The sequence below is a fragment of the Pogona vitticeps genome, chromosome 5 (assembly GCF_051106095.1).
Source record: "Pogona vitticeps strain Pit_001003342236 chromosome 5, PviZW2.1, whole genome shotgun sequence".
NCBI lineage: Eukaryota > Metazoa > Chordata > Lepidosauria > Squamata > Agamidae > Pogona > Pogona vitticeps.
Genome location: NC_135787.1, coordinates 31,244,230 through 31,270,615, shown reverse-complemented (window position 1 = coordinate 31,270,615; position 26,386 = coordinate 31,244,230). Strand labels below are relative to the sequence as shown.

The 26,386-nt window shown below is 40.7% G+C and overlaps 1 protein-coding gene across 5 annotated transcripts; it reads right to left on the bottom strand.

Annotated features, from left to right (window-relative positions):
- Nucleotides 1–3,571: 3,571 nt before the first annotated feature.
- Nucleotides 3,572–24,550, bottom strand: ADAD1 (adenosine deaminase domain containing 1). Of its 5 annotated transcripts, none has more exons than XM_073001683.2 (14): nt 24,185–24,550; nt 23,765–23,976; nt 19,579–19,764; nt 18,301–18,468; nt 17,776–17,862; nt 17,252–17,377; nt 17,023–17,146; nt 16,691–16,861; nt 11,339–11,565; nt 9,205–9,442; nt 8,767–8,899; nt 5,677–5,782; nt 5,221–5,320; nt 3,572–3,883 (listed from the first exon to the last, which is right to left on the bottom strand). In XM_073001683.2, the coding sequence occupies exons 2-13, from the start codon at nt 23,964–23,966 to the stop codon at nt 5,223–5,225; spliced, it is 1,866 nt and encodes a 621-aa protein (XP_072857784.2). In that variant the 5' UTR covers nt 23,967–23,976; nt 24,185–24,550; the 3' UTR covers nt 3,572–3,883; nt 5,221–5,222. The 5 variants fall into 5 exon arrangements, with proteins under 5 accessions (XP_072857784.2, XP_072857787.2, XP_020637138.3 ...); XM_073001686.2 differs by having other exon boundaries at nt 11,339–11,451; nt 24,252–24,550; XM_020781479.3 differs by having other exon boundaries at nt 24,252–24,548.
- Nucleotides 24,551–26,386: the final 1,836 nt, after the last annotated feature.

Here is a 26,386-nt window from a genome sequence, read left to right as displayed (position 1 = left end):
GTGTATTTGCTTTGTTTAATGGATGTCTATCACTAATTTACAAAATACCCATTTGAAAAGATATTGATTTAAACCACATGTTGCTTTATATCATCTTTAAACTGGCTTCCACAAACTACTACAGTGGTGCCACGCACAGCGAGGTTAATCCGTTCCGGATTAACCTTCGCTGTGGGAAACATCGCACTACGGAACACCAAAAGGCATTGGAACGCATTAAACAGTGTTTAATGCGTTCCAATGCCATAGAATACTCACCGTTCTGTGATGTTTCCCAGGGGCCGGCAGCCATTTTCGCGCCCTCCCCTCGTACAACGAGGGTGCCAAAATGGCTGCCATCAGCTGTCCGGCGGGTCCAAAATGGCCGCCGGAACAGCCGAAAGGGGCCGGGGCGCAGCGTTTTCGCGCCCTTGGTAAGCAAGGGGAGCGCGCGAAAACGCTGCCGGAAGCCCCGAAATGGTTGCGCGCAGCCATTTCGGGGCTTCCGCAGTGTTTTCGCGCGCTCCCCTTGCTTACCAAGGGCGCGAAAACGCTGCGCCATGGCCCCTTTCGGCTGTTCCGGCGGCCATTTTGGACCCGCCGGACAGCTGATCGGCAGGTCGCAAAGCGAAGGTCGGTAAGCGAGCAGCTTACCGACCTTCGCTCTGTGAATCACAGCCTATACGGGCATTGTTTTGCGATCGCAAAAACGGCCTCGTAAAGCGAATTCATCGCTCTACGAGGCGCCCGTTGTGCGAGGCACCACTGTATTTAGGTGTTAATTGAAACAATTCAACAATTTAGCTGACTAACTAACAATTCATCATGAAATTAACTTACACCCTATTATATCTATTCAACTAGAGAATACATAACTGTGCCACCCGATTATATCTATTCAACTAGAGAATATATAACTGTGCCACTTTAGCTAACCAACCAATCCAGCGAAACATTACTGCAACAAAAAAAAGCAGGTAATGCATTGCTGGAATTTAGAGTCATATGGAGCCTGTCCACTCTAGCATATAATTATGGTATATGGAACCCCGATGGCATTTTTTGACATGAAAGAAAAGAACTCATTCACTTGTGTTTCTACTTAAAATGATCCATCCTTTGCCTTTAAGAGCTGTTCTGACTCAGGACTAGGGCATGCAATCTATTTGGCATTATTCACTGAGATGCAAAATAGTTTGTTTAGCCTTCAAAATGACACTGAGGGGGATGGTAACTGAGGAGACAACCCTGAGAAGTACTAGGTGGGTTGAGGCATTGTAACAGAGGGTAGGGAAACCCCTCCTCTATTTTCATCTTCTTTTATTTTTAGTATTTTCATAACCAACACAGTGAAACTGTTAAAACATGCCAGGTTGATGCACTGCCATCTCAGTGTGCCACTTTGTAAACAAACAAACAAAGAGTAGGAAGTCACCCCCTGAATTTTGTCTGAGAGAAAAGACAGGGAAGGTGGCTATGTTGACTCTATGGACTCTGTCCACACAAGGCAGCAAAGCCCTGGCTGAGGAGAAAGGCAGGGAAAATGAGGTATTTCCTCCCTTCTGTCTGTCTCCCCAACCTGCACCTCAATGTTCTCCCATCACACTGCAGGTGTCCTTGGTTGCTGCTGGGTCCTTAATCATGAGTAACCTGGGTAAACTTATTAACAGGAAAATGAGGAAAATCTTGTTTTCAAATCATTCCTGGCCACAAAGCAAAAAACAGTAATTTCACAACTTAAATGAGTTAACTGCTGAATATTTATTCTCTAGTTTCAAAATATATTTTACACCACAAATAGAAACTTTTTTAAATGTTTATTTGCCCAGAAAGGAATTAGTCTTCCTGAGAGTCACTTAATTTGCTCTTGACTGGCAAGATTGGAACTTCAGCTCTCCTTCCTCCTTCAAGCTGGAAAGAATGCTTATATTTGGAATGTTCATGCAGCTAAGAAAGCCAGAAGTTTTTGGTTTCTCAAATGGCTATTTTCAACATCACTGTTACAGTCCAGAATGCCTAGATTATTTCCAAATTAAAAGAAAAAGTTGTATTTTTTGGTTTGAAGAATCCCTATTTTTTGAGTTGGCCTATGGAATGTTGAACTGGGGTCTTGCACAACATCTACTGTTGCATGCCTGCACAGCAATAATTAACCAGTTGTATGTTTTCAGTTACTGAATATCCTTCATGGTTCTGGAATCTTTTGGTTTGCCATCTCTTCATACATGGGAACTGTTAGGATATACACATGTATATATCTAGCTAATGTGTATACTATCACATCAATTACCATTTTATCCACTTGCTCATGCCAAATTAACGTTATGGGGGATCGAGAACTGAATACAGTGGTGCCTCGCATAATGATCGCTCCGTATAGCGATCGCTTTGCGATGCTCCCTATAGGGAAATTTCGCTTTTCAATGATCACAGGGAAGCCCCCATTTTCAGCCAGCTGATCGGCGGTTTCAAAATGGCCGCCAGGCAAACAAAATGGCCGCCCGCCGTTTTCAGGCACGGATTCCTCACTTTAGAGGCACCGAAAATGGTGGCGCTATGGAGGATCTTTGCTTAAAGGTGAGTTTTAAGCCCATAGGAATGCATTAATCGTGTTTTAATGCGTTTCTTTGGGTTTTTATTTTCGCTTAGCGATATTGCTTAGCATCGATTTTTTCTGCACGAATTAACATCGCTAAGCGAGGCACCACATGGGCCACATGGGGGGGCAGCCCTAGCCATCCTCCACAGCCCCGCTCCAAGCGCACTTACCGGCAGCTGCGATCTCACACAGCAGAGGCTGCCAGCTTCGACTGGCTTTATGTGTGGAAAAAGCCCAGATGAGGTTTGCTAAAAATGAGGTGCTTCCCCCATTGCCTCAATTATAATTTGCCAAATTCTGCTGGCCAGCAGCATTTATCATTACAGCATTTGCTGATATCTAATTAAAGATTTTTCTTAAAGGCATTGGAATCTAGACAGCTTATTTTTAATTGCTACTTGAACGAAATGCGAGAAACTTAAGGGCATCCATCGGTGGGAGATAATTTAATAAATGGACCCATGGGACCACAAAAAGTAGTAAGGATGTGTCCAACCTTTCACTTTCCCTGGGCCATATTAGAAGATGAAAATTTGGTTTGGGCTGCACATACATTTGGTTTGGGCCACATGGGGGGGCAGCCCTAGCCATCCTCCACAGCCCCGCTCCAAGCGCACTTACCGGCAGCTGCAATCTCACACAGCAGAGGCTGCCAGCTTCGACTGGCTTTATGGGGGATGGCACAATGCAGTCATGCAGTCCCCCTTTCCCCTCCCCTCCCACTCCTTCCTTCCTTCACTCTCTCCCCCTCTACTGTTGTGACATGCCCCGGCCACATTCTGGCCGCAAGCACCGGCAGTGTAACTTTAAACTTTGGAATTTCTTTAAAAATAAAAAATTGCACTGGGCCGCATTACGAGCTGACCTGGGCCACATGCGGCCCGAGGGCCGCAGGTTGAACAAGCCTGATGTAGAGAATGAGAAATAGTAGCTTTTTTAAAAAGGCGAGAACATGATAGGTAACAGCAATGAACAAATAAAACAATAAGATAATTATTTACAGAATGTTGGTTTTAATTCAAATTTAACAGTCACTAGAAAGAGTTCTGATTTTAGCAGTAATGAAGCAGCAGAAGAACATAAATGTTTCTTCACCAAAATATTGATAATTTTTCAGAAAAGGTTTCATTAAACACATTATGTGCCATAAAGTCACTTCTGACTTATGTTCGCCTTATGAATTTATAACCTTTGTTAACTAACTGCTGTCTTGTCTGGGCAGTAAGAGGGGTAACTCCTTTTTGAATGTCTCCTTCCTGCAAACTGAGAATAATTCTCCATGGATTTGTTGTTGCGTGCTGCTTTCTGGAAACAGGAAAAACTTTCCAGTAAAAAAGAACACTATATTTTTAGGCAGTTCACAATTTATAGCAGAAATATTTTACTGGAATCATTCATTTAGCAAAGGAAACATCCAATGCTTCACTGGATAGAAAGTTACTGCTTTATATTACATATGTTTCAATACACAATAGAAAAACCTAAAAATGCTTCAACATAAAGCTTCTGGATGAATCCGAAGATAGCAAAGCTAACCACCAAATTTACAAAATAAACAGAACGGTATGTTCATTTGATCTTCAGAGACTTAAGGTTGGTTCATAACATGATGGTAGCCAAAAGGATGGAACTGAGCTATTATCTCCAATTAGTATGGAAGTTGCTTACCACATATTTATTCATTCAACTTCTATGTACAACTACATGAATAATTTCTACACTACCCATTAGCCATCCACAAAGACTCTGCATTCACTAAGCCTACATCCACTAAGTAAGTGAATATATTGTGAATATCTTAAGTGATATACAAACAACTACATTTTTATGTGAAACATGCCACATTTTGACAGAAAATTAAAATTTAAATACTCTTGCAAACAGCTTGAACTTCTAAGCCTTGTCCCAGATGTGATGTAGGTACAAATCAGCACATCTGGGCAAGGTAGAGCCGCCTAGCATGGTCGCAAGACCAGATAGGCGGGATATAAAATAAATCAAAAAATAAGTATGGAGAACAGGACTCAAATAGCATGAAATCTCCATGCTAGCCACTGTTTTGCCCAGTTTTGCACAATTTCTATTTGTATACCTAAAACTAATATAATCTTTGTGAGCTTGGGATATCAAGACAGCTCTTATACATAATGACACACTACACACAAATTTACCATTCAAAATTATTACCTTTTGAAACAAATCAGGTTTTTAGAAAGTGATTACAAAGCATTCAGAGTCATTTTTCATCTTAGTCCCTAAAAACTATACTGTTTATGAAGAATCAAATAAAAAAGTAATGTCTGAGACACCTGATACAGCTTCTAAAAGTAGACATGCAACAAACAAAAACATACAAAGAATACTAAGCTTGAAAAATATACAAGAAGCAAAACTATTCCCATGATGTCCAATCAATACACTATGTATTTGTTCAGAATGTGTTTCTGGGCATTTTCTCCTGTCAGCTAAGAGCAACTTAAAACATTTTCCTGCAGTCTTGAATACAAGTGCTCACAAATGAAAAAGCAAATAGCCCACAAAGTTTCAAGATGATTAAGAAGGAGAATTGTGGCTTTTAAAGCCAGAATAGGACTCAATCTTCCCCAAAGCAAAGCAAATATATGATATCATGTATCACCTACCATTACATATTATGACACTTTTCAGAGCTTAGAGAAATTACTTGTTGTGGACTACAATCTGCAAAAGCACCACTCCTGCGTGACCAGTGGTTAGGTGATTCTGGAAGAAACTTTGAGAAGGTTTGGTAATGATCACAGAAAAACTGTCAATCATACATCTTTATGACTCAAGTTCAATAATTATAAAGCACCCACTGTCAATACTGTTTAAAACTTAATACTGCTGAGAGTACAAAACACAAACTACTTTTTTGGGTTATGTTTACACTGGCAAAAATCTTAGAACAGAATGTGACCTGCATATTTTAAACAAGCAGCATATTTATTTAGCTTTCTTTCAAGCAATTTTTAAAAAGTTCTTAGATTACATAAGACTGATCTAAAACTACCAACAAATGAAAGGCTATTCAGAGAAAGAACCTGTATCAACAGGTCACACACGCAGGTTTTACATACTAAAACGTTCCATTTGTGGTGACTTCACAATCCAAGATCCATAACCCTGTTGCTCCAGGTAGGTTTTCAGCAAACGTTTTGCTTCTTGATATGATTCTGCCATGATCTAAATTTTAAAAGTGAAAGAATTCAATGCTCAGAGATTAATACCCACTCTGAAAAAACTTTTCTAGTACAGTAGTGTATGTTTCCTTTTTGACAAGATCATGTGGCCCGATGTCATTACAGTTTATTTAAAATGTTTACAAACTCTGAAATATTTGTAACCTCTAAGATACCTTAGAGTGACGGTCTATTTATAATCTAATAGAATATGCCATGTTATTACTATACTACACCTGGTTCACTCTTAGGGTGGCTTTTGGAAAAGGGTAGTTATAGCATAGATAAAACAAAGTATGCTAAAATCCACAGAAACATCAAAGCAGATAGCTAACCACACATACAGATAGCTGAATTAAAAAACAGCTGAATTAAAAGCAGCACACCTGCTTTTTAAAAAAATGCATTCTAAAGGGTGGTAAAGTAAGACACTGGTTGGTAACAAATTACAGTAACAAAGGCATTAAGAAAACATCTCTGAAGGATGTACAATGCAAGCATCAAGAAGGTGCGGCACCAAGTCGGACAATTCTCTGCTACCCTTCTGTCTCATCTCAGATCAGGAGCAAGGGAAAACAGGTCAAAATTATCACCTTGTTTCTAGGTACATTTCACTCTTGATCAATACACCTGAGATAAGACAGGTATAATAAGATCATAATGCCCAGTCAACACCTTAGCAGAAACTAGATATATGTACCATGTACTGCATTTGTATCCAGTGGATACAAATACAAAGCGCACCAGCACAGATGTCCTGGTGGTCCATTCCAACCCCCCACAGTCCACTTACTGGGCTCCGTGTGTGTCCGCCAACATCAGCATTGCACCAATCATAGTAGTCCCACTGGTGTTTCCCTGCCTCTCTCCACAGCTGACCGCTCAAGCAACTGAGTGGAGAGACTTGTCTTCCTGCCTCCTTACTGGAGTGGCCTGCTGCAGGGAGAGGCAGGGAAGCGCCAGTGGGACTACATCTGCGATTGGTGTGACAACAATGTTAACAGACACGCGGGCCATACTGAGTGGGGACCAGGCTGGTGGGGGGGGGGGGAGGGAATGGACTGCCAAGTCACCTGTAGTGGTGGTGTGCTTTGTATTCATATCCCTTGGCTGTGAATATAAAGCAGATATCTCCAGTAGAAACCTACCTATGTACCACCATACTTCTACCTCACCTTTCTCTCAAAAAAGGACCCAAGGCAGTTTACATAATTAAAAACACAATATTAAAAGCTAAAAATATAATTGATTCAAATATTTAAAATAATAACATATTAAAAATGTTATGTAAAAGCATTGCAAATACAGATTTAGAAGCAACAAAATAAAAATCATCCTATTTATTGTATCCTATACAGTAAGTCACTAAGAAAAAGATCTGTCTGCTTGCAGAAAGGGGGGGGGGATTCCAAAGTCAGGGAGAAGCAACAGAGATGGCCCTCTACTATCCTCATCAAGTGTACCTGTGAGGGTGGTGGAACGGAGAGAAAAACCCCTCTTCCCACTTATCTTAACACATGGCCAGGCTCATAAAGGGAGATACAGTTTTTGAAATAGCTTGGAACCAACAATGTTCTCTCTAAAGCCACGTGGGCGCATGTACCCATTTGCTTCCGGTTGCTGCCAAACTCTGCACACAAGGGGTGGAGCTCCCACAGTGCTCCAGAAAATTAAGAGGGAATGTTGGACCCAAGCCTATTCTGCAATAACTGATCAGTGTGAAAAATATTAAGGCAGCTCTAAGTATACCACACTATATTACATTATCTAGGAAGTTATCAGAACATGGATAACTGCAATCAGACTCTGCTATTCTTGCAGCTACATCACCATCCTCTGTATATTCAGACTAAATATTTCACAGCTATTGTTAAATAAGGCACTTGCAGATATCAACCAAAGTCAAAACAGACTCTGATGCTTCATTTAGAAAAATCTGTCACTTTTAATATCTGCAGACAAAAGGTGACAATTACTGTTACCACCATGGGTGAACACTAACCACGTTACATATGTGCAGTAATAACATAACTCTGAATTGAAAACTGCCCCTTTTTTAGCAAGTACTGCCAAAGACTACATTCTCAAGTTACCAGGTCTCTACTAAAGAAAAAATAAGCAATACAATTAAGGCCAGTTTTAAGTTCTTTTATATACAGTGGACCCTCGACTTATGGAATTAATCCATATTGGAACGGTGGCTGCAGGTTGAAAAGTCCATAGGTCAAGGGTCCATTTCCCATAGGAATGCATTGAAAACCATTTAATCCATTCCAGCCAAACGAGAAAAAAAAATCCCGGGCTGCTAAAGCTGCCCCTGCTGCCCTCTGCCTCCTGTCCCTGTGGGGATGGGAGGCAGAGGGCAGCGGGGGCGACTCTGAATTTTCCGCCCTTTCCCCCTGCCTTTCATAGGCCGAAGCTCCGGCTGCAAGTTGAACCAAAATTTTGCGGCTGGAGCTTTTCATACCTCAAAATTTTCGTAAGTAGGGACCTTCGTAAGTCGAGGGTCCACTGTAACAGAAGCCATGTCATTGCCTTGCCTATATATTTGTAATGGCTTCGTCAAAAATTAAATGTTAAACAGATAATTGAAAAGAAATCTAACTATTACTATGGAAAATCACTGTCAGCTATATGTGCGCATCCAGGCTGAAACACAAAATGTGTGTATAAGTTAACCTAGCATCTCTCCTCTTTTGTTATATACCAATCCCTCCTGTGCATTAATTTTTGAAAAACAGCATTTTTCCCCTCGAATAAAACTGTATGCTGCCAAGTCAACATGGCTAACATAACAAACTCCCCACATAACTATATTACTTTCAGGAGTTGTCATACCTTCTTTATTTCATTTGCCACATGAAAATTAAGTTTGCCAAACAAAACCATTGTCATCCCATTCTGAAGATGTTGTGGATTAATATAAATGCTGGATCTGAATTTAAAGACACCCACACTTACAGTAAATTTCCCACCAGTAAATCTTACCTTTGCTTCATGGTACGTTCCAGCCTTCAGTAAATCATCTCTCTTTGATTCTTTAACCACTAAGTTAAAACGACTTAACATTGCTGCCTTGCAGAGACGACTTGCCATTGAAGCACCACTTTTGAAGGGTGAACTAAATATGAAGAAAACATTGACTATGAACAGGACACTCCATTAACAAATCTTGAAGGCTACCTATCAGATTTTTAAAACCATTGTTTAAAAAAATGTTTGACAAAATTAAACATATTCAGGGGTGTATGGATACTGATAAGAAGCTTCTATTACAAAGCTATGTTATGAGAAGGCTAACTATAAGAACGTCCAACTATAATCTCTAGCTGTTATTAAGCTTGATGATGCTATTCCTTATTCAGTCTTGAAGAGAGTGGAATCAAAAGTGATTCTTTAAAACCAAGATATTTAATATAAAATTACCTTTCTGTGATCTTCCCATTTAGCCCATCTACTATCTCCAATGATAAGTCTCCTTGTGACCAATTCACACTAAGAGATTTGTGTTGCAAGTTCATCTGCACAGGATAAGCAGCTGTAACCAAGCTAATGTGAGGTCTGTTCACCAAGAAAAACATGGGCAGTTTTGATGTCAATGAATCATCAATACGCTGTTTGATAGCTATCTCTAGCCCACGTGTATCATGGCAGTTTCCATCTCCTAAAAGAAATTTGAAGTCAAACCAAATTTTTAAAAAATCAAGAAATTCATCTTGGTCTTTAAACCTTTATTCTACTGATACAATTACTGTTTTCACTCTGAACCTCAACTTCTATAAAATACTGTGGTGTCCCGCTTGACAACCCCGTTAGACAACGAAATCGCTTTACGATGACTTTTTTGCGATTGTTATAGCGATCACAAAACAATGTTTCTATGGTTTTTTCCCCTTTATGTTGATTTGGTCCCTGCTTCGGGAATCGTTTTTTCGCAGGACGATGATTAAAAACAGCAGATCGGCGGTTCGCAAAATGTCTCCCCGCTGTTTTCCGGACCTATTTTCGCAACATTAGGATTGCAAAATGGCTGCCCTCTGGAGGATCTTCGCTGGACAATCAGGTATTTTCCCTATTGGAATGCATTAACTGGTTTTCAATGCATTCCAATGGGTTTTTTTCCCTGCTTGATCACAATTTCACTTAACAGCGATTTTCCTGAAACGGATTGTCGTCAAGCAGGGCACCAGTGTACTCCAATTATCACAACTTAAACTGAGGTATACATATTGATATAGCACAGTAAAACTTAAGATAGAAAATCTGAACAAGCAAAGAATCAACTTGCATTCTCGAAGGCTTTCACGGCAGGGATCTGATGGTTGTTGTATTTTTGGGGGGCTGTTTGGCCATGTTCAGCCCAAAAAACCTCCAAAAATCAAAGAATCAACAATTTATTATACAGTGGTTCCTCGCTTAACGATGTTAATTGGTTAAAAAAAATATCGCTATGGGAAAACATCGCTAAGCGAAACACGTTTTCCCATAGAGATGCATTGAGAACCGGTTAATCCGTTCCAATGGGAACGGATTATTTTATTTATTTATTCATTGTATTTATACCCCGCCTATCTAGTCATTTACCGTCCTTAAGCGAAAATGGCCATAGGAAACATCGCTAAGAGAAACAATGTATCCCCCATTGGAATGCTTGAAGCCTATTCAATGCATTCCAATGGTTTTGCGATGTCCATTTTTGCAATTTTAAGTGTGTCTTAAAAGGTTCAAAAATGGGTTTAAATGCTTGGGATCATTAGTGCACCTTCTAAAACATGTGCAAACTTAATTTGGCTTTGTTCTGACTCTTCGTTAATTTTTGGCGAATTTCCCCCCCATTGGAAAGCATTGAACCCGATTTTGACAGCTGTCAAAATCGGGTTCAACGCTTTCCAATGGGGGGGGGAATTCACCAAAAATTAACGAAGACTCAAAACAAAGCCCAATTAAGTTTGCACATGTTTTACAAGCTGCTCTAACGATCCCAAACATTTAAAACCGTTTTTGAACCTTTTAAGACACTTTAAAAATAGCAAAAACGGAACATCGCTAAGCGAAACAGGGGACCTAAAACTGTCATCGCTAAGCGAGGCAAGGTCCCTAACATCGCTATGCGAATTTTCCCCATAGGAAACATCGTTAAACGGAGCGCAAAATCACTCCAAAAACCTCATCGCTAAGCAAATACATCGTTAGAGGCAATCGCTAAGCGAGGCACCACTGTATTCCACTCTTAACCTGACTCACATCTCAACACAGGGACAATAATTGGATTTTCACTAAATACTGTAGATCAACTGCAGCTCTCTGTTTATATACATGGTTCTCTCAGGCATAGATCTGCCATCATGTTCATTATGAGACAGGCTGGCAATTGACTAACTTATTGGTCATATGAAATGTATAACACAGAAATGTATTATGGCAACGGCTTCTTTGAACATAGCTTTGCTTGGAAAACAAACAAAATAAGTTGATGAAGCCTGAACTCTGAAGCCAGAGATCAGGGAAGTCTACATGGTGAAATTTATGCTTTAAAATGAATTAAACATTATTCACTTACCAAGGAGGATTCCACTGACATACACTGGCTGAATGAAGTGACTCAATAAGGCGCCCTGGACACCCAACACTTCCCATCTTGTCAGTTTATCACTGACAGACATGCTGGTTACTCTAGCAATTTCAGCAGGACAATAGACGGTAAGATAAATTTTGCCTTCAACAGCAACATGGAGACAAAGTTCCTCATTAGCTTCAAATGCCGACACAGAATGTGGACTGAGGCGTCTATATCAAAAGTCCATGATAAAATATTAAGATACCGCAATCAGCAAAACAGGCATACAGTCTTAGTGAAACAAAAGACACTTAATGTCTTGCTAGCTGATTAGGAAGGCATTTATTTTTGTAGTAATAATTTCCAACTAAATGTAGACAGAAAAGGAATTTGCACATCACGAGCAAACATCTAGTGAAAGCTATTACAACTTTTTGATCTATCTATTATCTGTTGATCTTGAAGCAGAATAAAAGGATTTTTAATTGTCAAAAAAGATAACTCTTGTGAATATCTATCCTCCTGAAGCATATACTACCAGTATTTTTTCCCAGGTGTTAAAAATCTTAGAGAAACAGAAGACACTAAAATATAAGACAATAACAAATAATGATTATAGATAGACAAAGCGTGGGCTGTGTCCAGCTGAAGTGACAAGGCCAATTTTGTTGTTAGTCAAGTTGTGTCCGACTCTTCATGACCCCACGGACCAGAGCACACCAGGCCCTCCTGTCTTCCACTGCCTCACGGAGTTTCATCAAATTCATGTTGGAGGTGATGGGATCAGTGGCCATGATCTTAGTTTTTTTTATGTTGAGCTTCAGACCATTTTTTGCGCTCTCTCCTTTCACCTTCACTAAGAGGTTCTTTAATTCCTCCTCACTTTCTGCCATCAGAGTGGTATCATCTGCATATCTGAGATTGTTGATATTTCTTCTGATAACCTTAATTCCGGCTTGGGATTCATCCACTCCTGCCTTTCACGTGATGTATTCTGCTTATAAGTTAAATAAGCAGGGAGACAATATACAGTCCTGCCATATTCCTTTCCCAATTTTAAACCAATCAGTTGTTCCATATCCAGTTCTAACTGTTACTTCCTGTCCTACATACAGATTTCTCAGAAGATAGATAAGGTGGTCAGACACTCCCATTTCTTTAAGAACTTGCCATAGTTTGTTGTGGTCCACACAGTCAAAGGCTTTTGCGTAGTCAATGAAGCAGAAGTAATTTTTTTTAACTCTCTGACTTTCTCCATAATCCAGCGCATGTTAGCAATTTGGTCTCTAGTTCCTCTGCCGCTTCAAAATCCAGCTTAACTTCTGGGAGTTCTCGGTCCACATACTGCTGAAGCTCGCCTTGTAGGATATTGAGCATAACCTTGTTAGTATGTGAAATTAGTGCAATTGTACGGTAGTTGGAGGATTCTTTGGCACTTCCCTTCTTTGGGATGTAGACTGATCTTTTCCAATCCTCTGGCCACTGCTGAGTCTTCCAAACTTGCTGACATATTGAGTGTAGCACCTTAACAGCGTCATCTTTTAAGATTTTTAATAGTTCAGCTGGAATGCCATCACCTCCACTGGCCTTATTGTTAGCCATGCTTTAAAGGCCCACTTGACTTCACTCTCCAGGATGTCTGGCTCAAGGTCAGCAACCACACTATCTGGGTTGTCTGGGACATCCAGATCTTTCTGGTATAATTCCTCTCTGTTATCTTGCCACCTCTTCCTGATGTTGTCTGCTTCTGTGAGGTCCCTACCATTTTTGTCCTTCATCATCTTTGCACAAAAGGTTCCTTTAATATCTCCAATTTTCTTGAACAGATCTCTGGTTTTTCCTTTTCTATTATTTTCTCCTATTTCTTTGCACTGTTTGTTTAAGAAGGCCCTCTTGTCTCTCCTTGCTATTCTTTGGAAGTCTGCATTCAATTTTCTGTAACTTTCCTATCTCCCATGCATTTTGTTTCCCTTCTCTGCTATTTGTAAGGCCTCGTTGGACAGCCACTTTGCTTTCTTGCATTTTCTTTGGGATGCTTTTTGTTGCTGCCTCCTGTACAATGTTATGAGCCTCCAGCCATGGTTCTGCAGGCACTCTGTCCACCAAATCTAGATCTTTAAATCTGTTCTTCACTTCTACTGTGTATTTATAAGGGGTTTTTAGTTTATACCTGACTTGTCCAGTGGTTTTTCCTACTTTCTTCAGTTTGAGCATGAGTTTTGGTATAAGAAACTGATGACCAGAGCCACAACCATCTTCAGGTCTTGTTTTGCTGACTGTATAGAGCTTCTCCATCTTTGGCTGCAGAGAACATAATCAATCTGATTTCGGTATTGCCCATCTGGTGATGTCCATGTGTAGAGTCGCCTCTTGTGTTGTTGGAAAAGAGTGTTTGTGATGACCAGCTTGTTCTCTTGACAAAACTCTATTAGCCTTTGCCCTGCTTTGTTTTGAACTCCAAGGCCAAATTTAACTGTTGTTCCTTTTACCTCTTGACTCCCTACTTTAGCATTCCAATCCCCTATAATGACAAGAACATCAAGAACATCTTTCTTTGATGTCAGTTCTGGAAGGTGTTGTAAGTCTTCATAGAATTGGTCAATTTCAGCATTGGTGGTTGGTGCACAAACTTGGATTATAGTGGAACCTCTATTTACGAACTTAATCCATCCCAGAAGATGTTCGTTAGTTGAAACGTTCGTAAGCAGAAGCTCCATTTCCCATAGGAATGCACTTAAAACCGATTAATCTGGCCAGAAAAAAACATACACGAAAAATTGACTGCAGCAAAAAAAAAAAAAAAAAAAAAAAAAAAAAAAGGAAGTCCCATGCTGGGATTGAAAAAAAAAAACAAAAACAAAATAACCCACCAAAAAACAACAAAGAAACATAACCTCCCCAGCCCAAATCTACCTTTCAAAACCCACCCTAAACAATTTTTATAAAAAAGAGCACCTTACCCATCCGAAGCCTCCCGGGGGTCCCCCAGCGCCGCAATCACCACCATTGGAGACCTCCTGGGGGTCCACCACCACCACGCAGGGTATCCCTGGGGCTTCCCCACCCCGACGCAGGGTTTCCCCAGGGAGACGGGGCCTGCCAGGGAAAGCTCTGGTAGACTGGGCCTGCCAGGGAAAGCCGTGGTAGACCAGAGCTTCCCCTGATAGGCCCAGTCAAGCCCGGGAAAGCCTGCGTCGGGGTGGGGAAGCCCTGGGAGGCCTCCGAAGGCGGCAATCACGGTGGCAGGGGACCCCTGGGAGTTCTCTGATGGCAACTGCAGCGGTGGGGGACCCCCGGGAGGTCTCCAATGCCGGTGATCGCGGTGGCGGGGGACCCCCGGGAGACCTCCAAAGGCAGTGATCATGGTAGCGGGGGACCTCCGGGACGCTGAGCCTCCCTTTTCCTAACCATTGGGGCAAAAGCCTCTTCGACACCAACTGTTAACAAATTTAAATTTCCCACCCTTTCCCATGCCTTTTTTCATTTGTATCTTGAAGCTCCGTTTGCAAGTAGAAGCAAAATTGCGCAAATGGAGCTGTTTGTAAGCTGGATTGTTCGTAGGTAGGGATGTTCGTAAGGAGAGGTTCCACCGTACTGTGATGTTGAAAGATCTGCCTTGGATTCGTATTGAAATCATTCTATCATTTTTGAGATTGTATCCCAGTACCGCTTTTCCCACTCTTTTGTTCACTGTGAGGGCTACCCCATTTCTTCTATGGGATTCTTGCCCACAACAGTAAATATGATAATCGCCTGAATTGAATTTGCCCATTCCTGTCAATTTTAGTTCACTGATGCCCGGGATGTCAATGTTTATTCTTGCCATCTCCTGTTTGACCAAATCCAGCCTACCAAGATTCATAGATCTTATATTCCAGGTTCCTATGCAGTATTTTTCTTTGCAGCATTGAGCTTTCCTTTCACTTCCAGGCACGTCCACAGCTGAGAGTCTTTTCGGCTTTGGCCCAAGCACTTCATGAGCTCTGGAGCCGCTTGTCCTTGTCCTCCGCTCTTCCTCAGTAGCATGTTGGATGCCTTCCGACCTGAGGGGCTCATCTTCCAGCATCATATCATTTAGGCTTTTGTTTTTGTCCATGGAGTTTTCTTAGCAAAGATACTGGAGTAGCTTACCAGTTCCTGTTCCAGGTGGATCGCGTTTAGTCAGAACTCTCCACTATGACCTGTCTGTCTTGGGTGTCCCTGCACGGCATAGCCCATGGCTTCTCTGAATTACTCAAGCCCCTTCGCCACAACAAGGCAGCAATCCGTGAAGGGGAAGGGCACTTTGAGAACACACAAATAGTCTATGTTTGAAGTATGGAGAGAAACCAACTTAGATGTGACCTCTACATTCTTCTTCTTCTTAACTTTAGAACTGCAGAGCTGTAAGGAACTGTATGGACCATCAAACCGAGCCTTTGTCAGGGAGGCACAGTAGGGAACTGAACTCCCAACATCTGGCTCCACAGCCAAACTGCCAAATTAGAAAAAGTTCCTAACTTCCCTTAAAAACATATTGAAGAAAAAAGTACCCAGCTGAGTTGGAACATAAAAATCAGGCAAGTGTAGAGAATATTGGGCAAATGCTTACACATTTGACCATTTCACACGGTAATCTTCTGCTGACCAAATTAAATTAGAGAAATAGATTCCTAGAAAGTTTTTGAAGTTAATACCTCAGTGAAAATGTATTAATTGCCTCCTTATGGAAGACAGCTGTTAAAATAAATACTAAAAAGTCAAGTGGCCGATAAAGTTTGCACAAAGCACTAAAAACAGTCGTTCTACTACCTATAACGGCAAGAGTTCTGGTACAAATTCCTCCTGTTTTCAAATACTATTTTCTTTTTTCTTCAAATTCACCTTCTAGCCATCAAAAATACAGGTCAACACCTTTCAAGCAACTGGAACAGAGATGGGGATATTCATAAAGCAGGTCTGCCCCCTGGAACCAGACTGTCCACTCATGTGTCCCACTCTTCCCATCAACTGTGGCAGTAGCTTTGCCTTCTCCCTGCTTGGCTCGCCACTCCAAGCAGGACGAGTCTCCCCACATGGGAGCTGAATGGCCAGCCAAGCAGGGAGACAGCAGAGCTGCTGCCACAATTAGTGGGAAGAACAAGATTCGCGGCACCGGGATATATGAGTGGACGGGCTGGTTTGGGGAGCCAGATCTGCATTAGGTGCAGCTGGGATGGGGATATTCGTATCAGTTTACAAATTCAAATATCCCCATCTCTAAATCTGAATTATTGGATAGTCTGTACCATAATTTATTTTATATGTATGAAATATTACCATATGGCAAGAACATTGCTCTGTATACACTGCAGAAAAAAACCCTGATATACTTACACTGTGGACTTTATCTGAGCAGATCCTTTTGGCAACTGATTCAGGTAGAGAAATATATTTACATCTGGTTTTAATGCAAGCAGACTTGATGTTGGTTCAATGCAAAATATGGATTTAGCCATCATAGCAGGATTTTTACTATAGTAGAGCAAAAGCTGTCTATAAAAATACCTTTAAAGAAAAATTAATATTGCAAGATCAAACATAAATCCTTTAAAATGTGTAAGGTTACACACATAACAAATCACTGAAAAGCCAAACTACATATTCATGAGCTTTTAAATAAGGCCACAAGTTTAACTTGAGGAAAAGCAAAAGCACCATACACTTACCTGAGAAGAGAGCGCCTAGCAGTAACAACAGCATGGCTGTCATGTAATACTCTGCCATCAGGGTGACTACATTGATTATAATTACAGTCACCTGTTCCAATGGCCACCACCTCATGCTGTCTAGCTAGAAAAAGAAGAAAGAAGTTCAAAGTTCAGAATTCACTATTTAGCTTGTTTGGTAACGTCCTTTTTAAAGATAGTACTGTAGTTTTTAAAGAGATACACCTACCTCTTTCAATTATGAAAGCAGCCAGTGAACTACTACAACTCTGGTATTCCGGGTAGTTAGTAGTTAAATTGTTGAATGTTTCCTTGACAACTTGAGAGATTTTTCCATATAATAGATGCCGGCATTCTAGTAAAGTAATAGATCAAGTGGGAAAAAATAAGAAGCAGAAATTTAATAGTATTGATGTGATTATGTGAATAAGAAAAAGTTACATTAACATGTGGTTTGTTTTGTGTTTAAGAAGGCAAATGGGACCTAAAACAGAAATACTCCTCAGCAGAAGGCCAAAGTGCAATTTCTTCAACACATATGAGTTTTTACAAGTAGAATGATCCCAAACATAAGATTCTCATCTTCAAACTGATAGTTCAGTTCCCATGTGGAGTAAGAAAAAAAGGATTACTTCTACTCCATGCTTATCTCTTGTCACCATTAACACCTGAAAACCCACAATTGTCTATCTGTGAAGTAAAAACATCTTCATGTGATTGGAAAGAGAGAGAGAGATTAAAAAAAAGACCTACCATAAGGAATCTTTGAACCATAATCAAATTCAGCTGCAGTTTGTATTTCGGTCACATTTCTGTTTTCTGCAAGGACCATGGGAGGATCTGTAGACATAATACCAAATTGTGAACTGTATAATGAGTTAAATCAGAAAATCTTCATTTCTGCATTATAGCTAGAGGTTAGATCATCGTATCACAGATGCCACACTTTTCTTCATGCAGTATATACTCCTGATGCAGGGTGCCTTGAGCAGCTGGAAAGCTATGCATCTATGGTTCATTTAAGGCATACACTGACAGCTTCGCAACACAATTAAATCTTACTGTGCTAAATACATGCCCAAAACAATTGACTAAGACTCAAAAATTTATGAGTTCCTGAGGAAAGCATCCAGGAACCCCTACTTGGTCTTTCAATCAGCACCAGGTTTCTCATATAAAGTATGAGTAAAGTAAAGTAAACTACACAATATTTAATAGACTGGTTCACAAATATTATATTCCTTTCTTCCCAAAACATAATTCTAAAAAAACTTTTACCTGGGGCTTCTAGGGCCTTTGGTTTTGCCTCCTCCAACTGCAGCAGTTCATCAAGAGCAAGCTTTGCTGCATTTGATTTGGATTCCTTCTTGTTTTGTCCCATTCCAGTTTTATACTGAATACCATCAACCACAGCACAAAAAGCAAAATAGGCTCCAAAGAGATTACCTTGAAAGCATGATGTGGTTAGTTTTATATAAATTAACAAATGTAAGATTTTAGACATCTTATAAGCTAAGAATACTGATAATTAACATTTTACCACCTCCAACATCACTGTATTTACAGTTCAAGTTGTGGAAATCAGTTTGTCAACAGATGCTCAAGAAACGGTCATTCATAGCCACCAATCTTTACCAAAACATAGCTATCCCTGTTATCATGATTTCTGACCATCAAGAATGATAAAACTATGAATACTTGTTTTCTGTTTCTTGTCAAGACTGATCAGCTAATCACATACATGTACTTCTTTCAGATAAGAGGTTTTGTTTTATCAATTCCCAAAACTAGAACTTGGAGTTTGAATTTGTCTTTCTTTGAATAATAAGTGAGAAAAGGAAGTAAGCCCTCGGTACTGATTTATATCTCCTATATACACAAGAATTTGCTGTTGTTGTTTAGTGTGTCCAACTCTTCGTAACCCCACGGACCAAAGCACACCAGGCCCTCCTGTCTTCCACTGCCTCCCAGAGTTGGGTCAAATTCATGTTGGTAGCTTCGATGACACTGTCCAACCATCTCATCCTCTGTCATCCCCTTCTCCTCTTGCCTTCACACTTTCCCAACATCAGGGTCTTTTCCAGGGAGTCTTCTCTTCTCATGAGATGGCCAAGTATTGGAGCCTCAGTTTCAGGATCTGTCCTTCCAATGAGCACTCAGAGTTGATTTCCTTCAGAATGAATAGGTTTGTTCTCCTTGCAGTCCAGGGGACTCTCAAGAGTCTCCTCTAGCACCACAATTCACCACATACACAAGAATAGTAACACATAAGAAGGCTCTACAATATTAAAAGATCAATCAACGAATTTAATTTTAATCAAACTGTCCAGGTACTGAAATAAACATGTGAAACTAAGTAATACCAGGTAGGTGGCATTTAAAGATGCCACTGAAGATTTTTAGGATAGCCTAGTAGTAACAAGCCAAGGTCCCAGGCACAGACAAGATTTTGAACAAACCAGTATGCTAATTCACTATTTCACATAAAGTCAGTACTTGCAAAGTCTTAGTATGCAGATTCCTTACAAAATGTTTTTAATTAACAGAAACACTTACCTGGTGTTACAGTTTCCTTTAATTCAAGCTGTGCACGCTGCATCTGTGCAAACTGATGCAAAGCTGACACTGGGTTTATCTCCCCTCGTTTGTATTTCATGATGAATTCCTTTGAAATTTTCTTTCGAGGAAGTGAAGAAATAGGAGCAACAGTTGTTTTGAAATTCTGGCAGTCAGGACCTTGACCTAAAATGCATTAATCAGAAGGAAAGCGGAAAAAAACTTGGCCACTTAACTGACACTGAAGCTGAGCAACTATAATTAATGTTATTAGTTATTTATACCCCCCTCAAACTCTTAAGAAGTTTCCGTTTATAAGTCATAAATTTCTTCCCTATAGCCTATTAACAATATTTCAGTTTGCTCTCTAAGGAAGACAAAAAAAAATTAAAAACAGATGTCAGTTTAACAACAGAATCATCAAGAGAAAATAATCAACTATAAGAAAATGGTGCTGTTTGCATACACAGTCTGTGATATTTCAGATACTTGCAAAAATTTGTGCTCTGCTCAATCACTTCTACAAAATCTACTGGAAGCAGTGACAACTTGATCCAGCTATTACTGCTTTGCTTTTGCTAACAATATCTATTATCTGCCCATGTGTTCTGCTTTTAAACCAGCAACCGTGAACAAGGATGAAAGATATAACCACATTTTCCCAAGAACTCCTTGGGAGTCAGGCAAAAGGATAAAGAAGCACTTTACGTTTTCATTCTTTATTCATATCAGTGTGTTGTACAATTTTAAATTATGGATTTATATGAAATACATGTAAAATTTAAAAGCAAATTGAAATGTTAAAATATTTGGACTATTTTTGACCAGAAGCAAGCTACTTCAATGTTATCTCAGCCATTTACTGTATCTTCTTTTGTATATTTAGTGAGGTATAAGATGCACACATGTAAGTGTTGCATTGACTGAATTTCTCCAGTCACAGAGAATCTGTCCTGTGTTCAAGTAGTCCCATTTTACTTGATTATTCTTTGATCTTCCTATTCACTTCCAAGTCTATTAAGTGACTTCCAAATATTCCAGCTAGAGTGGTATTTCTCAACCTTTTTCAAGTTGAGACCTCCTTTAATAATAGCCAAGTAGACTGTGACCTTCCCCCACATGTTCATAAAATGCTTTTAATGGCATAAGAAAATACATTTTTTCATAATATAATTCTAACCTAATATTTAATGAAATGGTTGTACTTGCAATTCAAAATTCATCTGTTTGCAGCAGCATTTTCTACATTATGTGCTGTAGTCCAACTGAAGAAAAAAGGCCTACTCCAATAAAGAATTATAACATTTTTCTACTATCAAAGTGGCAGGGTGATCAACACAGAAGTGATCATTAACAGGGACAACTTACTAATAGCAGCAGTGAGGTTCCAAGGGCTTGCAACAAAAGTCTGAATAGAATAGGGGATTTGTTATTAAGAAGAAAGACAAGTACAGAACACTTTTCTTTCTTTTTGTCTACTTACAGGTTTTATATAGTTTTAATTAGAATATGCAGTGACTTTTTCTAGCCTCCTCAGCCAATAAACTACAACATAATTCAAAATGAGAATTTGTTAACTCAGTTCATCAAAACCATTAAAATGAGACTCAATAGGCAACAAAATATTAGAGTATCTCCAAGAGCCTTCAAAGGGATTTTTTATGTATATCTCATGGTCTCTTTTAAGGCAGATCACCCCAAATCTATCTCCAACTTTGGTGAAAATCCACCAATTTATGAGAAACTAGCTAGGTTGCCTCTAAAATTATTTTCACATACACTGTTAAACCTATATGTGAAAAGAAAAAACTCTGAAGCACACTCTTCAAAATAACCAGCCAGTCATTTTCACAGGACACAATAACAAACAAATTAAAGCTAAAAGTTTTGTGAATTGTAGCCCATATCCTTAGACACATGAAGTATATCCCGAATATCAGTCTTTAGGGTACTACAATACTCCTTGTTGCATATATTCTGTTTTTCTAGTAACACATTAGCCCAGTTTTGGTTTTTACAATGTGCTGTTAGGGGACTCTTAAAAGTGCATTTGTGTTCACATGACTGTCTAAATGTTCTATTTCATTCTGTTTTTGAGAGATTTTCTATAAATTCACAGAAATTTTCTTTGTTCTTGATCTTAAGAACATAAGAACAACCATGCTTATTTAGGCCAGGGTCCTACAGTATCTAGTTCAATAGCCTGACAAAATTCCCATGACTTTGTAGGGCATGAGTCAGCTGTACCCTCCATTTTGTGTTCTTAGGAACTGATATGTAGAGACATACTGTCTCTGGTACTTGACTTCCATGATCCAACACCTATTAAATAAGTGGATATACGTAAAAACAATGTTGAAGATAGGTAAAATTCATAATGACATGCCTGCCAAATCTTGTGTTCCTCCAACCTTTACACACCCAAGATTACAACGAATACAGATGAATTTTATAGTTTAAAATTACCCATGCGAATTTGTCTTTTGGCCAAACAAGCTATTAGCCATGCTAAAACAGAAAAACAGTTCCAAACTAGAGATGGGCACGAACCTTGGTTTGGAGATTTGTGCTGGTTTGTACACATAGCACCAGATGCCACATGTTTCCTTTCCCCATCTAATGCCCCACTCACCAGTCGAAGTGCACTCTTATCCTCCTCTTCTTCAGCTGTTCAGCAAGTCCCTGGCACCAGAACAGGCTTGCCTGTCCTGCCTCCTTCTCTGAGGCCAAGGAGGTTGGGCAGGGAAGCCCATGCTTCTGCCGGCTGAAGAGGAGGACATGCCACCTGGTAAGTGAGGGATCCAGCCAGAGAGATGGGGGAACCAGTGGCACTAGTGAAGATGTGCATACAAACCAGCACAAACCTCTAAAACCACAAACCTCTTCCGCCAAACATTTATTCACTCTCTTTTTACCCCACCTTTCTCCTTTAAACAGGACCCAATGTGGCTTACATAGTTAAAATATAATATTTAAAGCTAAAAACGTATATACTTACAAAAAAGAAACCAAAAATCAAACACTATTCTAAAAAGACAGTAATCTAAAAACCACAAAAGTAGTGATGCAAAACAATCCATTTTAATACCCCACTCAGGCAATTAGTCACTAAGGTGAAAACATGCCTGAAGAGAAAGGTATTTGTCTGCTTACAGAAGGACAGCAAAGATGGGGTCAGCATGGTCCCCTGTGGGAGGAAATTGCAGAACCTTGATACAGCTACAAAGAAGGCCCTCTTCCAAGTCCCCACCAAACATACCTGTAAAGGCGGTAAGACCGGGGAGAAGGCCTGTTCTGATTATTTTAACATTGGGGCAGACTCATGATGGGATATACAGCGATTGAGATAACTTGTACCCAGCTGTTTAGGGCTTTATGGGTCAAAACCAGCACTATGAATTGTGTCTGTTAATGGATTGTCAGCCAACAGAGTTGCTGTAATAAAGGAGGATTGTGCGAACCCTGTGACCAGCTTGTTAGCTATCTAGGTGCCATGTTTTGAACTTGCTTAAGTTTCCAAACACATTCCAGAGGTAGCCTCAGCTAGAGCATGTTACAGTAATCTAGCCAAGATGTAACCAAGACATGTGTCACCATGGCCAGATCAGACCTTCCAGGAATGGGTGCAGCTGGCACACCAGTTTTAAATGTGCAAAGGCACTCTTGACCACTGCCAAAATCTGGGCATTCAGGCTCAGAGACAAATCCATTTTCAAAATCAATTAACATAAACATCATGAGGGACTCAAATAGTATGTAGAAGTCCCCCTTATGGAAGCATAAAAATTCAAGCAAAATTATCAAAGGATTTATTAATTCAACACTGCAAAGACCAGGCAGAAAGCAGAAAAATTACATTAAAACTGAATTTTTAAAAAAGAACTAAGGTCCAAAGCACTGTATTCCTTCCTCTGAAATATATCACACGTTTCTTCCTCAACTTTGACTCAAGGCAGCTCATAGGAAGGAAACAACAGCACCAAGAAAATTATTAAAAACACAGAGAACCACCATCATCATTTGAGAACCGCAGAGCTGGAAGGGACCAGATCATTCTTGCAGAATTAAAACATTTGTTTGTGCACAGAATTAAGGCTTCCCAATAAAAATAAGGTCAATTAAAACAGGAACAATTTTCACTTTAAAGGCAATTAGGGGGAAAAGAAGTGAGATTAGAAAAATATACCAGTGATGGGTGTCACCTTAGACGCTAGGCCTGAGGCGCTGGGGCTCTCCTCCGCCAGAAACAGCGGCTTGGTGGTTTCTGCCTGAGGGAATAAGAGAGTCGGCGTCTGAACCGGCGGTTGAGATGCCCGGGCAGGTAAGTTCTTCTTCAACATTTGGGCAAAACTCGGCACTCTGGATGCGGGGGGCCGGTCACTCGCCATCTTTCCCTTCCTGAAAAAAACAAAGCCGAGGCTGTTGAGTATTGTTTACTAACTTGTGCCAGTGACTCTTCAGGACTGAGGCGTGAACGCAGAGGCTCTTCCACCCACATGGCTCCCCCATTAACCCACAACAACACTCCCAGAAAATGATACTGCGGCGGGGTGGGGGAGAGAGAGAGAGGGGGGGGGAAGCAGCCTCAAGATCTATTCGAACAAACCTTCGCCACGAAAATACAAGTCCCTTTCCTTGAGGCCCGAGGGAGGCTCAGTCACTCCCTTTCTCACCTGAGGCTCCCGGGAAGAGGACACCGGAGGGCTGCAAGCGCTTGCTTTCTCTTTCTTTTTTATACTGGAAAGGGAAGCTCTCCCAGTATTCCGCCCGCCCGCCCGCCCGCCAACGGCCACCAACGGAACCTCGCCCTACAGAAACCACCACGTGCAGACGACGCCCGGCGCCCGCGTTTAAACTCTCCCTCTTCGCGTCCTCCGCCAGTGACACGTGATTTACACTGCTCGCGCGCTCTCGCTCTCTCACGCACAAAACAAAAATTGCTTAATTCTTACACACACACACACACACACACACAGAGAGAGAGAGAGAGAGAGAGAGAGAGAGAGAGAGAGAGAGAGAGGGAGGAGTAAGGGTATCTCTGTCGCCGCAACACGAGGGGTTGGGGAAGAAGGGCGGTCCTGCGGAGACCCTTTCCCGTTAAGGTTTATTCAGAGTTCTGAACCAGAACGGAAAGCTTGGAGGAGACAAGATGCCGGGGGGGGGGTTTCCCCTGGGGGCAAAGGAGGCCCTGATCCACCCTACGGTCATGGCACTCTGTGGCGACGTACGCGTTTTAGTTTAGCGTAGGTTCCCTTGCAAAGCCTCCGGGAATATATTCCTTTGCACGGTTCATCAAACTGCTAGCTTCAGACTCTCTTGTCAGTATTTCGAAATGGAGGGGAAGCAGGAGCAGAGGAAGATTTCCAGTTTGGGGATATTTTGCTGTTCCTCCGCAGAGTTTTAGAAGGGATGAACAGGATGGAGTGGAGGGCCTGTCTGTCCCATATGTAAATATCCATTTTTGCACCTGGCCTTACAATTTCATATTGTGCAAAACATCACTGCTGTGGCTTTAGGGGACGTCGATATCTGACCGAGCGCCTCTTTCCAATTAGATCTGCCCACCCTATAAGATCATCCCGGGCAGGGCAGTTGAGAGTTCTGACCTCAAGAGAAGCCCGGAAAACAATTACTAGAAATTGGGTCTTCTCCGCGGTCACTCCACAACTATAGAACTCTCTCCTGCCCGAAATCTGCCTGGTCCCTTCACTGGGCACATTTAGGAAAATGTTAAAAACCTGGCTATTTAAGCAGGCCTTCCCTAAACAAACAATTGTATGATACCATAGTGTTTGCTAAAATGTCATCCATCACACCACCGTGCTTCTTGTCTTTTATATTTTATGGTTTTAATTGTAATTTATTCTATTGAATTTGTTTTCACTGCACTTTGATATTTGATTTATGCCCCATTGTATTATTATTTTGTATATGTATTATTTTATTCTGTTGTCTGTTTATCTGTTGTAAAGTGGTCCTGGCTGCCAGATAGGCAGTATATAAATCAAATTCTTCTTCTTCTTGATAGGCAGTATATAAATCAAATTCTTCTTCTTCTTCTTCTTCTTCTTCTTCTTCTTCTTCTTCTTCTTCTTATTTATATTTATTTATTTATTTATTGGACTTATATACCGCCCCATAGCGCTACAAGCACTCTCTGGGCGGTTTACAATTTTTAATTATACAGGCTACACATTGCCCCCCCAGCAAGCTGGGTACTCATTTTACCGACCTCGGAAGGATGGAAGGCTGAGTCAACCTTGAGCCGGCTACCTGGGATTTGAACCCCAGGTCGTGAGCACAGTTTTAGCTGCAGTACAGCGTTTTAACCACTGCGCCACGAGGCTCTTCTTCTTCTTCTTCTTCTTCTTCTTCTTCTTCTTCTTCTTCTTCTTCATCATCATCATCATCATCATCATCATCATCATAATAGTCATTATCATCTACCCCCAGTAGCTGCAATGAGTGCCAGTCTTCCATTAGCAGTCTCTGTAAAGTAAACCAAAAGACGCGTAGGATGTCCCCCCCCCCCCAAATAATGGCCCCAAATGTAGCTTTTTCCAGTCTTGAAGTTGGGAAAAGCTACACTGGTGGACTTAAGGTTGTGACCACTCCATAAGGGTGTGATACAGTGGGGTCTTGACTTGAGAACTTAATCCGTATTGGAAGGCGGTTCTCAAGTCAAAAAGTTCTCAGGTCAAATCTGCATTTCCCATAGGAATGCATTGAAAACCATTTGATCCGTATCTGCTCTTTTCCGTCCATAGAAACTAATGGGAAGCTGTTATTCCGCCTTCGACCACTAGAG